General features: G+C 39.7%; 1 protein-coding gene across 1 annotated transcript in view; it reads right to left on the minus strand.

Annotated features, from left to right (window-relative positions):
• Window positions 1-285: 285 nt before the first annotated feature.
• Window positions 286-13153, minus strand: part of Lancl3 (LanC like family member 3) — a 100829-nt gene continuing 87961 nt past the window's right edge. The window contains exons 3-5 of the mRNA XM_051142164.1: window positions 12556-12753; window positions 5954-6161; window positions 286-973 (exon numbers count right to left, since the gene is read on the minus strand). Of these exons, the coding sequence (XP_050998121.1) occupies window positions 814-973; window positions 5954-6161; window positions 12556-12753 (566 nt within the window). The 3' untranslated portion in view covers window positions 286-813. The remainder of the gene's footprint in view (window positions 974-5953; window positions 6162-12555; window positions 12754-13153) is intronic.

Raw genomic sequence — 13153 nt, forward strand, 5'->3', positions numbered from 1 at the left:
TTATTTGTTTTGTTTTTTGTCTTGTTTTTTATTTGTTTGTGGTGCTAGGCACAGAACTGGGGCTTTGTACATCCTAAACAAGTTACAGCCTAAGCTAGTAAGCTACACACCTGCCTACCCTGAATCTTACTATTCTGAGCTCTAGGAAAGAGAAGGGAACTAAGAAAAGAGATATTCTAAGGCCCACGGCAGCTTCAAATTTCAGTGTTCAAAATAAGTTATGATATAATTTTTTTAAAGTGCCCAGGACAGTGATTTTTTTAAAAATGCACAGATATGCAAATATCTCCACTCAAAAACATCATGAATTTCAGTAAGTAAAGGCCTAGGACGACCAACTGTTTCTGTTCATGTCCTTCACCCTGACACTTGCTCCCTGCTAACAGTTTTTAACAAGACAAAATTACTTTATATCCTGGTGGCCTTTACTTCTGAATTTAGGGTTAGAGGGAATACACAGATGGTCAAATTTGCTCCTCAATTTGAAAGCATTGGCATTTTATCCCCACCATCTCCAGGTCACTTTTGTCTTGTTATTTTTTTCCCCTTTTCTCTCGGGGGTTTTACATCTCTCCCCTGAAACGTTAAGTCTGTGGTTTTTAGATGAGGTGTGGCATCTTTGCTTGGCAGGCTCTCTCTCTCCAGTCTGGTATCACGCCGTCCTCAGCAGACTGATCTCATGCTTCTGGCAGCAATGTGAAGAAGGCTCATGGTTGCGATACCGTTGGATGTGGATGTACGTGGAAAACTGCCTAGAGGAGGCTCAGGAAATCTCAGAGGCCTTCAGCCAGCTGCAACAGGAGATGGAGCCTTTTAAACAAAGACGCTGAAGAGAGGGAATTCAGCCTGATTGGGCTGTAGCAAATCAATGAGAAAGCAAACAGTCCCAGAGAAGCCTTCATACAAGCTGTATATGCTTTCAAGAACCCGTGAGCCGGCTTTGAATTCTTCAGTGAATAAGAACTGAGCAAACCTAAAAAGGAAAAAAAGAAAAAAAAAAAAAAACAGGAACCGTTTCAATATGAATGTGTCCTTATGACCAGCCACAGAATGCTGGTCTTTTGTGAAGTTAACGTTTCAGTGTCATTTTCTTTTCAGAACTGTGTAATTAATTCAAGAAAACTCCGTTCTCTGGGGAGAAAGAGACCAGTTACATAAGTGTTTATGTTTTGCAATAGGTTTTGTTGGCACACAAATCCAACTATTTTTAGAAGTTGCAAATCAAAGTACATTGGCATTTTCTGAAATTGTGCTCCTTCCATTGTCCAATAATTAAAAGTAGAAAAGTCAGCATAATTATCCTACTTGTATTTGTCTTGAAGTGAAGCAAACTGATAGATCACTGGCCCTTTAAAAAATCTAAATAGATTATGTTTCTGGAGACATATTATTTCTGAACTAGGTTTCATGTATATGTGACAGCAGAGGCTGGACCTAAATGTACAGAATTTTACACAGTCAGCTGTGGGCAGCGAAGGACTCAGATGAATGGAAAGATGCCAGCAACGTTTCATAATGATGACATCAAATAGCCAATTCAACTATGAAGCACTGCTGTTAAGACAATCCACCTTTAAAACAAGCCACTGACCTCGAAAAATCTTTGACTTTTATTTCTTATTTAGATTAACTGTAGAGTAGTTGACAGCCTTTCAAGTGCTCTCACCTATGTCATTGTTTTTAACAGATTTTATTCATTTTTCATCAACAACAAAAATAATCACCACTTCTGATGTTGGTGAGATCTGAGACGTGCAACTGTCATAAATTTATATCACTGCTGCCACCCAGGGGTCCTAGAATAAGGAATTGCTTATTTAATCTTTTCCAGGGCCTTGGACTTGTTGCAGGCATCTTAACTAAAGAGGAAAAAATTCATTTCATTCTTACTTATTTTTTTATCAATTGTTTCCTTGATTATGTAAGCACTTAAATAAGATTTTACACTTTTAAACAACACAAAATAAGGCATTTTAGACGGGTGTGGTGGTGCACACCTTTAATTACAACACTCAGGGAGGCAAAGGCAGACAGATCTCTGAGAGCTCCAGGCCAGAGAAACCCTCTCTCGAAAAGAAAAAAAGAAAGAAAGAAAGAAAAAGAAAATGAAAGAAAAAATGAAAAAAATGCCTATTAAGAATCAATCCAAAGCAGGGCATGGTGGCACATGCCTTTAATCCCAGCACTCTAGAGGCAGAGTCAGGCAGATCGCTGTGAATTTGAGGCCAGCCTGGTCTGCAAAGTGAGTCCAGGACAGCCAGGCCTACACAGAGAAACCCTGTCTGAGAAAAAAAAATGACCAAGTGACATTTTAACAACTTAAATAAATGGAAATGTATACCATAATCTTGAATGGGAAACCTTGCTATTTTAAAGACATTAATAATTCTCATGGAAATACCCTGTAATTTGGTGAAATTCTTCCCAATAGAACTGCTTTTAAAGCTGACAAATTGGTCCTAAAATTGAAAAATAAAATCAAGAACAGTAGTAAGGAAAAATTAGAAGTAAGCAATAAAATATAAAAGTAGCAAAATGGCATGTAAGAAAGTCCCCCAAACAAAGCGGTTCATGCATAAAACTTCAATTTGGGATAAATATGAACTGTCAAATCACAGTGCTATGCTAAGAGTTTTTCATCAACCAAAAGTAGAAAACAATCTAGCACCAATGAAAAAATCATATCTAAGCCAGGCGTGCTGGGGCATGCCTTTAATCCCAGCACTTGGGAGAAGCAGGCAGATCGCTGTGAGTTTGAAGCCAGCCTGGTCTACAAAGCAAGTCCAGGACAGCCAAGGCTACACGGAGAAACCCTGTCTCGAAAAACCAAAAAAAAGAAAGAAAGAAAGAAAGAAAGAAAGAAAGAAAGAAAGAAAGAAAGAAAAAGCATACCAAGATAAATAAAATCTTTGCATTTTAAAATAAAATCATGAAAGAACAAGTGTCAGTATTAATTACCTTTTGTTATAACAGTAAAGATAATTTTATAAGTAATACAAAGTACAGAAATCCTCACAGGAAAATTGATGACTTTCACAAGAACAATACTTAGTGCTTTCATATGACAAACATTTAAGAACAAATGGGGAGAAATGGTAAAGAAAGGGGCAGGAGAGATGGCTCTGCAGTTAACAGCATTCGCTGTTCTCTCAGAGAGCTAGTGTTGGATTCCCAGCACCCACGTGGCAACTCTCACTCACTGTCTCTCACTCTAGTACTAGGAAATCTGGTTTGTTTCTCTGGCCTCCAAGGACATAGGGATCACACACGGTACACAGACATATATACAGGCCAAACATCCACACGAAGTACAATAAAAAATTAAAGTAAAAAAGAAAGAGCAATAAAGGAAAATATTTACAGCAAATTTTGTGCAAGAGTTACAATCATTAATATAATCAGCATGCTAAGAAAAAGGGGGAAGGAAAGAAGGGAAAGGATAAAGGTAGGCTTATTTTAGGCTAAAAAACACTTATAAACTTGAAGATTTCAATTCTAAAATTTTAGGCCAGGGATAGAGTCCTCAGTGATAGACAGCTTGCCTGCATTAGCATGTTTGGATGAGACTCTACTCCCATTACTTGGAGATAAAAAAGGGTATATAGAATTTTCAAATATTTCCTACATAAATGCTTCTACCACTATCACACACACACACACACACACACACACACACACACACACACACACAGTATATCTTCATTATAGTGAATGTATATGGTATATTTGAGGCAATTTTGCCTTTATTAGTAAATATTAAACACATGTCAAGTTTCTATTATTTCAAGTTGAATTAATTATGGTACAACTTCATTGAATAATCATTTAGCTGCTTAAAACAATGAAATAAGTCTATGCAAACTAAAATTATTCATTTAAAATTTTAAGTTAAACCAGGCATAGTGGCACACGCCTTTAGTCCCAGCACTCAGGGAGGCAGAGGCAAGAGGATCTCTGTGAGTTTGAGGCCAGCCTGTCTACAAATCAAGTCCAGGATATTCAAGGCTACACAAAGAAACTCTGTCTCAAAAAAAAAAAAAATTAATAAATAGCTGGGTGCGGTGGCTCACACCTTTAATTCCAACACTTGGGAGGCAGAGGCAGGTGAATTGCTGTGAGTTCCAGGCCAACAGGCTCAACAAAGCATGTTCAGGACAGCCAAGATAACAGAAAGAAACTGTCTCAAAAAACAAATAAACAAACAAATAAAATAACACAAGTATTTACATGTGTTAACTTATTCAAACCAGCCAATACCATTGAGAAGTGGCCATTATTTGCCATATGGTACAAATGAGTAAGTTACATGACTGGTTATGGTCACATAGCCAATATGATTCTGGGCATATCCCTTTCACAGAAAGTATCACAACCACGAGGGACTATTCTTTGTCCTCTACCAAGTGACAACATGGATACAAAGGAATCAAATCATATGGATGATGGGGTGGGTCAATGAAAAGCCTCCTAGCTGAGAAGCCATAAGTGCCACACAGGAAAATCCAGACCTCTTGTGACAACTTTACATAGACAGCTTCTAAGAGCCCTCAAAGGGGATACTGATTTCATGCTGCTCGGGTTTTACCAGTCCACTTACAGTCAGTCCATCCAGCGTTTTTCTGGCACAATGAATAAAGTGAATCAGTATGGAGTTATTTCTTTTCCAAACAATTCTGTCTGTTCTACATCTGATTTTCCATCTGTATCAGGGTTTCAGAGAATAAAGTCCACATATATATTCTTAACTGAAAATTTCTACTTCTAGAAATGTACTTGTTAACAAAGGCAGTATCCATTACAGAAGCAAGGGCAGAAACAGGAGAAGTGACAACTATTGATAGAAGTTATTTCGCCCAAATGGCAAGGTCTGGAGGCTCACAGTGAACGAGATTAGTAATCCAAGATGACTGTGCCTCCTTTGTAGCCTACATTCCTTCCTAGACAGCAGGCAGGAAATGATAATCCAACCATATGTGTATTAAAAGGTAGCACTGTTTATAATGAAAATACTGGAAACAATTTAGAGTAAAAATATTTTTTCTTTTGGTTTTGTGAGACAGGGTTTCTCTGTGTAGCAGCCCTGGCTGTCCTGGACTCACTCTGTAGACCAGGCTGGCCTCAAACTCACAGTGATCCGCCTGCCTCTGCCTCCTGAGTGCGCCACCACGCCTGGCCTAAAATAAGAATGTTTAACAAAAATGATAGAAGAGGCCCTTGATGCCTATTATCTAGTATATTAGCAAAATAAAAAGGCACTAGTACCTGTATAAAAAGGACAGAGTTTGATATATAGTCCCATATGCTTGATTTTACAGACAATATTCTTGGGAAAACAAACAAGACAGTGCCTCCAGGAAAGTCACCTAAATGGCTGGAGGGCCTGGTTCCTGTGTTCCTGTTTTACACACTTGAAACCAGGTGGCTATATTACCGACTTAGAAAATTAATTAGATTAAGGTTTCAAGTTTCATCCGGGTGCTGTGGCTCACGCCTTTAATCCCGCCCACCACTTTGGAGGCAGAGGGAGATGGATCTCCATGAGTTCAAGGCCAGCCTGGACTACAAAGCAAATCCAGGACAGCCAAGGCTACACAGAGAGACCCTGTCTCAGAAAAGCCAAACCAAGCCAAAACAAAACACCAAATGAATGAACAAACAAATGAACTAACTAACTAAATAAATAAATAAAGGAAAGAAGGAAGGACAAAATGATTTCAAACACTAGGACTCAGAGTGTAGCTCAGTAGGTAGAGTACTAGCCTAGCAGACAAACTGGTGTGGTGGGGACACCTGTGATTCCCGAACTTGGAAGATGCAAATGGGAAAGAGCAGAAATTCAAGGTCATTGTTCACTATATAGTGAATTTGAGGGCCAGCCTAGGATATGTGAGATCTTGCCTCAAATAAGGAAAATAAAAGGATTTCTAAGAATATGCACATGGAAACAGCTGACCTTTGGGCCCGGTAGATGTATTTCGAGTTTCCTGTAAGACGGTAGAGCAGAAGGAAGACGTAGGCACTGCCAGCTACCCCGTGGCAAATCCCTGGCCCCTTCTTCAGCAGGCCTTTCTGCCATGTTAGCTCCCCACATCGGATACACGTGTCCAAGTACTGTGGTTTCTTGGAAACGAGATAAGCTTTGGCAAACAGATAAGCAATTCCTGTAAAAACATCAAAAGACAGGGAGAGGTGACTTTCGAGGTTTTTAATAACGCACAGCTTCTCAGAGGTGGATGCCTCACTAATCTCCAAGCATTCTAAGACAGCGTGTCTGAGATGTAGCCTGAGACACCGCATTTCCTTTTTGTTTTCTTTTGTTTTGACACCCCTATATTTCCAGCAAGCTGACTTTTAGGCACTATGCTTTCAGTAGCAAGACTATAGAATGTTCTACAGGAGAGTGTGGTTTTTTCCCCAGTGTGATTAGTTTAAGCTGTTTTAATTCTGTCATGGAGCTGGCTGCTGGAGAAAGAGAAACCTTTTGACTGAAGTATCTCAACGAATATGATCTACTATTTTCTTTACAAATGACTTAATATTAAATGATACCTACATACTGGGAAACATTATGCACATGGGGCTGTTTTAAAGGGCAGTTTACCCAGCTTACTAATTAACCCCATAGACGGTCAGAATTTGGAATGTTTACATTTCTATTACAATACCCTTTTCCTTAAGAGCAAAACTAGAAGTCTTTCCAAGAATAATAGCGCAAAAATAAAACAACCTCCGTAAGGCTTCGACTTCAACTTTGAAGTGAGTCCTTCCCATGCCCGGCATTCCATGGAAAGACACATTCCTTCGAAACTTGTCAACAAAGGCAATGCACAAGCCAGAAGCAAGAGAAGAGACCAGACACATGCCAACTCTTAATTGAAATTCTTTTCTCCAAGTTGCAAGGTCTGGATGTTCATAAGGGATGATACTAGTCATCCAGAATGAGTCTGCCTCCTGGATAGCCTACTTTTCTCCAATACAGAATGACCAAGGGCTTTTTAAGAACCTGTTTAGTGGTAGAATACTGATCTAGTAAGGGTGGGGCACTGGAGTTCGTGCCCAGCACCCTCCAAAACTACATATAAAAAGTGGGAAGCCATGGCCTTGAATGGAGTAGATATCTTGAGGAGCTCACTCACTAAGATTTGCTCTGCCTTTCATTGCTTTGAACGAGGTATTTATATACAACTCAATAGAGAAAGAGTTTTCTGTGTGACCATAATGCAGGGCAAAAGGAGCTTGCCTCTCAAAGGGTTCTATGCTGGGTTTCTGCTATTACTATCTTAAGATTCCTAATAGTGTTTTTTTTTTTTTTTTAATAAGCGCTTTTAAAAAATTTTTGTACTGAACTGCATAGCTAGTCCTGGCCCTGGGGAATGTAAAAGAAATGCTAACGATGGCATATGCCCTTTTCAGGTAGCCACTGTAACTAACAGAAAATAAGGTGTGTGTCCGTGTTGCTGCTGGGACATGCGGTGAGTGGTAGTGTCAGTAAAACTAGGGAGATGAGCCAAGTGAAATTGTCCTGAGGGAAACGGTCAGGAGAGGCCTTGAAGGGAAGAAGGGATTTTCTGCTTTGTAAGCTGCATAGGAAACTCCAGGCCCAAGAGGAGGCAAGCAAAGCATATCAGGCACTAAGATCCCAGAGACAAAGGGGTTCCAAGACATTTGAAGACTATACACCACAAGATCAGTGTGGCAGCATCCTAGCCAAGGGGCCAGCAGGGTAGAAAAGTAGGAATGAGTTCAGATGATGGATGGTGTGATAGTTTCTGTTAGGCCTTTTAGACTGCATACTGTGGGTAATAGGAAACTACTAGAAGTCGCTGTATTATAAATTGGTTGATTTTGATTTTTGCACAACAATGTCTTTGTCTTTACACTGTATTGCAAGAAAAGACCTAAAGAAAGGCAGGATAGCTCAGAGCTTGTTTTGCTAGCAGAAAGATGGGAATGAAACTTGTCAAAGAGCAACTTCATAGGATGTGGTGGCTGTTTAGATACCAGTTGAGCATGAACTACATGGCAAATGCCGATTTCAAAAGGCCACTGTCTTTAATGGCTTTTGGAGATACAAACTAGGCTGTGTGTATACAAATACAGCTATGGGACCACACAGGAGGGTCCTTGCCCTATAACTGCTGGAAGGTAAGGCCTATTAGACTATTATCATCTGAGTACTGGAGGATGAGCAGGAAACCAGTGAGGTACCTGGCTCAGCCCCCATTTATCTTACCAGCAAGTACATGATATCTGAGTTCTTGTTAGCTGGCTGCTAACAAACCTCCTGGATTCCCATCTTTGGTGACTTCCTCACAGGCAAACAGATAGTAGTAGCATGTACTCAGGCCTCCAAAGTTGACTATCAAGACAGAATCAGGTTTTTGGGGGGTATATTTTGTGCCCATCAGCATCCACCAGAATCAAAGGAAAGCTAGTCTCCATGAAAGTCACGCCTCTCTGGCTTTTCTTTGTCTGTCCTACAACCCTGCAGCCTACTGGGTTCCCCCAAGAATGTGCTCTGTTTCCAGACACTCAGAAAGTGTGCCGGGTGAGAAGTGCTTCTGCCAAGGCAAAGCTAAAGGGCTCCCTACTGTACAGGTGTCTTCGAATGATACAGAAAGCCCTTTGTGATCAACATCCTGCCCTGCTTGCTGGCCTCTTCTGCGTTTTCTGATTGAAGCTTTTCACTTCTGCAAAACCAGATTAACTGCGGTGCTTCTACACTTCTCAGTGCCCGCGTTATTCTTGGAAGATGCTGTCTATTTTTCTTGGCACAACTTAACCCAGGAATCGCTTTCTTTAGGAAGCCTTCTCTGAATCTGGAGGCAGCATAAGAAATCTCTTTTCTTGGCTCGTATTTCATGCTGTACATAGTGCAACGCATATACCTAACCAAAGGAAAATGATCTGTTTCCCTGTTTGCCTCCCCTACTATAAGTCAAAACACCAAAGAGCAGGGACTTTATCCTATTCCTTTCTTTTCTCCTCATCTGTGGTGTGGTGTTTTGCCCCCATATAGTGCCACAGATGTCCACTGGCCCTGTGATACTTCATTTATCACCTAGCAGAAGCTGGCACTGAAAGCAGAGTAGAAAAGAAGATAGACCAAGATGGTTTAATTGTGATACCAAGCAATTAGCCCCAGAAGCCACAAGCTGTAGACTCTATGGCTCTAGCCAGAGTACCAAGTACTCTTCTCGAAGCCTGGGATCACAGAATGATATATGTGTAGCGACCTTGAAAATGTTCTCAATTTCTTAGCTCCCACTATGGCCTAATTGAAACCATCCTAAAGCTTCCCGACTCTCTTAAGGAAAAGGGTGTCAGGTTTCTTTGACAGTGATAGGAACTTTCACAACTTGTTCCCCCCCCCCCATCACTAATTAGCATTTGACAATATGAAACACAAGGCAGTGACAGGGTATGACTTTGTCAAACACAGCTAGGAAATTAAATTACAATTTAATGCAGATGATTTGGGAGACTAAATCTTTGAAATGTGGGATCTCCAGAGACTTGTGCCAGGTAGAAGACACTGTCTCAATACACGGGAGCAGCAGCATCACCCAGGTTCATGGTAGGATGTGTAATTTTGCCAAGCCATTTACAAAATGTGGTTACCAACCTGTGCTTCAGAAGCTTTGTTCTTTGTTCAAAGTCACCTATCCAAGAGCCTTTGGGGAATGAATTTTTAAAACTGCTCACACCTGTGTTTCACACAGAGTAAAGGAAGTGCACTGTCAGTGTTACCAAAGTGCTGATGTAACCTGATGCCGTGGAGGAGGTTATTTTAGCCACAGCGTTTGTTTCTAATGATTTTGCAAATGACTTCTATCCTGTATTTCAGAGTGCTCAAGGTTATGAAGGGATCACATGAGTCTTCCTGCAATACTTTATTACGTTTAGTGAGGGGGGAAAAAAGCTATATGTTACTGTAGGTATTTATAAATGTGGGTGTTTCTAAAAGCATCTGAGATATAGCCCTTAGGAATGGCAATGGTCCGGGTGTAAAACTGTGTCAATGGTGACAAAAATACCGAGATTCACTACTCCACTTCAACATGTTCATTTCAGGTTTTTTAAAAAGTGACTTTTCTCAAGGGCACTTAGCTGGTTAGTGATAGAACTACAGTTAGACCCCAGATTTGCTAACCAATAGTCAAGAACTAGTTATACATTTCATACATAATAACTTGGGCAGTCACTGGTCGGGGTGGGCTGAAAGAAAGTCAGCTGGAAACAGTGGCTCAGATAAAAGAGCATTAATGTTAAGTTCCATGTTGTAGCTTCTCTCTGGCAGGGTTTTAAGCACAGGACTGGACTGTCATCCCAAACCATCTGTGCTGCTCATACATCTATTCTCAAGATATTTTTTTCTCAAACAAATGAAATGATTTTTCTAGACCATTTCCTGTTAGATTTGGAGGTTTTTTTTCTTTTACTCTAGCAAGATCTTGACTGTCTTTGACCTGCATTAACCAGTTTTATAATCGCTCCTCAGTGAGGGTTGAGGCTAACAGAAATAATGGGCCTCATCCTATTAGTGAATCAGGGTTTTTTTTTGATACTTCAGTGATTACATGGATTTAATGATTTTTGTTTTGAAGCAATATATTTATGCCACTCTTCTCAAAACACTTAGCATGAATGCTAAAGGATGATAAGCAAAGTCTCCAGTGTCATGAATCCTATGCTGCAATGTCATGGCACATGATCTGCTGAAACAGATGACATTTGGCACACATAAAGGGCAGAAAAGCAGCCATTTAAACACCTACATCAAGAGCAGGCTCATTCACTCATCTTAGTAAATTATCTTCCCACTCTATTAAGGGTTTTTACCAGCACAGTGAGTCTTTTTAAACTATTCTATATTCTAAACTAAATATATTCTATATTTGGGACATCTCCAAAATTCAAGGATCCTGGCATGCTTGGAGACTATCCAGAGACCATCACTGACAATGATTACGGAGAACAGGAAATGGAAGAAGTGAGCATAACAAGAAACATAATTTCCAGAGTGGTAAATAACTGCTATGTTTCCCCCCGAAAAAGGTCAAACCAAGAAGTAATGGGCACAAATTATACCAGGCAGCAGTTAACCTGAACATAATGTACTATGTCCTGGTCCTTTTATAAATACACAGCTTGCCATTCCTTCCATAGTTAAATGTGGCAAGCAGAGAAAATATGGCAATAGGCAGTGACTTATATTAGTCATCACCTCAAACTGTATCAAGGAGAAAGCAGAACTCCAGTTTGAAAGGAACATTAATTAAAGGGGGAAGGGAAGCAATAAAAATCAGGTAAGAAGACGAAGATAAATCAAATGTAATCTAATGTCATGCTCTTTTGTTTGAAGCAGTCTTGCAACCTGAATTAATTCATAATCAAAAATCTTAGAAGGCGAAAGTAGTTATAAACCATTATATGTGCATGAAATTGTCAAGGAACAAATTTAATAATTGTTATTTGATATTTCAATCCCTTTGTCAATTCACTGAATTTATTTGTTTTAGCTTCTCTTAAATTATTCCTTCTCCAAAGGACTAGTTAATGCTGTAATGAGACTTGAAAAAGGTGAGCTCGGAAGAGGTAGGTAAGGAAGGTCTAGCCACGTTTGAAGGCTCAATTTCTGAATTCACTGGGGATAGATTTTCATTTCCTTAGAAATTTCATTAGCTATTCCTAGAAATACCCAGTCGAACAAGAGTTTCAAAGCTGCGCATCTCAAACTTAAAGATTACAAATTTCATAAGGATACTGATTGAGTTATACATTATGATTCCCTGGGTTGTGATGGGCCTGAGATTAGAAATTTACAACCAGCAGTCATGTTACCAGGCCAGGGGCCACCATATAAATCACCAGGCTGCAGATGTATACCTTCTCTAGCTAAAAAAAAAAAAAAAAAAAAAAAAAACGTTGAAAGGTAGCATTTGATTAGCATGTTACATAAGTGTAATAGCGACACTGAATTTTAAACATTGCAACATTGTAAAGAATGTATCCTATCGGTTTTTTTTTTTTTTAATGTTCTGGATTGAGCCCATGTTCTTCTTTGCCCCAATCAAGTGCTCTACCAACAGTGCTGTGTCCCTAGCCCAGCTACCTCTATATTGAAATGAGTAGCCTACTGAAATAATGATATTTGGATTATATATCATCAAAATGAAATCAACCTATTTCCCTTGGCTTTTGATTCTGGGGCTCCTGACTCTTTTTTTTTTTTTTTTTTTTTTTTTCATTCATGCAGACCAGCATTCTGAACACAGTAATCACTCGCTCTACCACTCAGAGACCCTACAAGTTTGGGCTACATTTGTGATTCACATTATATTTTGTGGAAATACTTGTTTAACATTATGGATAAAGTTAGGCATTTTTAAGCCCATGGAATCCTTTAAAGATCGAGATATTTTTAGTTTTCAAATCTCTCAACTCGATTGCTAGGACTTAGGATGAGGAACACCCTCAAATCTCAGAAAATGAACCTCCCTTTGGGTAAACTCAATGAAAGACCCTGTTTTCAGACAACAGTGTGTGCGAGACCTGGAGCGCCATGGCACCAGTGGACCAGTTCGTTCTCTCTCTCGATGGTCTCTCCAAGCTCAGGTGGCCAGTTGCAATTCTGTTCCTGCTCCATGAGGAAGTCCACACTCTGCCACACCAGCTCCCGATCCGAAGGCTTGAGGTGCTCATGGTAAGAAAGAAGCATCTGGAGAATGGATGACAGGCCATGAGCTGCCCCTGTATGGACAAACAGCATAATTTATCCACCAAAAGAGGAGAAACAGTATAATTTAATGAAAAGAAAACCATGAGCTTTTTTTTTTTTACATTAAAATATTATTTGAAAGCCAGGCGTGATGGTGCATGCCTTTAATCCCAGCACTCGGGAGGCAGAGGCAGGTGGATCTCTATGAGTTTGAGGCCAGCCTGGTCTACAAAGACAGACCAGGATAGCTGAGGTTACACAGAGAAACCCTGTCTCAAAAAAGTACTCAAAAACACATATAATACTATAACAACTGAGTTGATAAAAAACAAAACAACCCCCCCCAAAAAAACTAAATAAAAAAATACAGCTTGCAGCCCAAAACTGGCTACTTTTGTGAATCAAGTTTTATTGTAACATAGCTATAGTCAT

Source organism: Acomys russatus, chromosome X, assembly GCF_903995435.1.
Source record: "Acomys russatus chromosome X, mAcoRus1.1, whole genome shotgun sequence".
Taxonomy (NCBI): domain Eukaryota; kingdom Metazoa; phylum Chordata; class Mammalia; order Rodentia; family Muridae; genus Acomys; species Acomys russatus.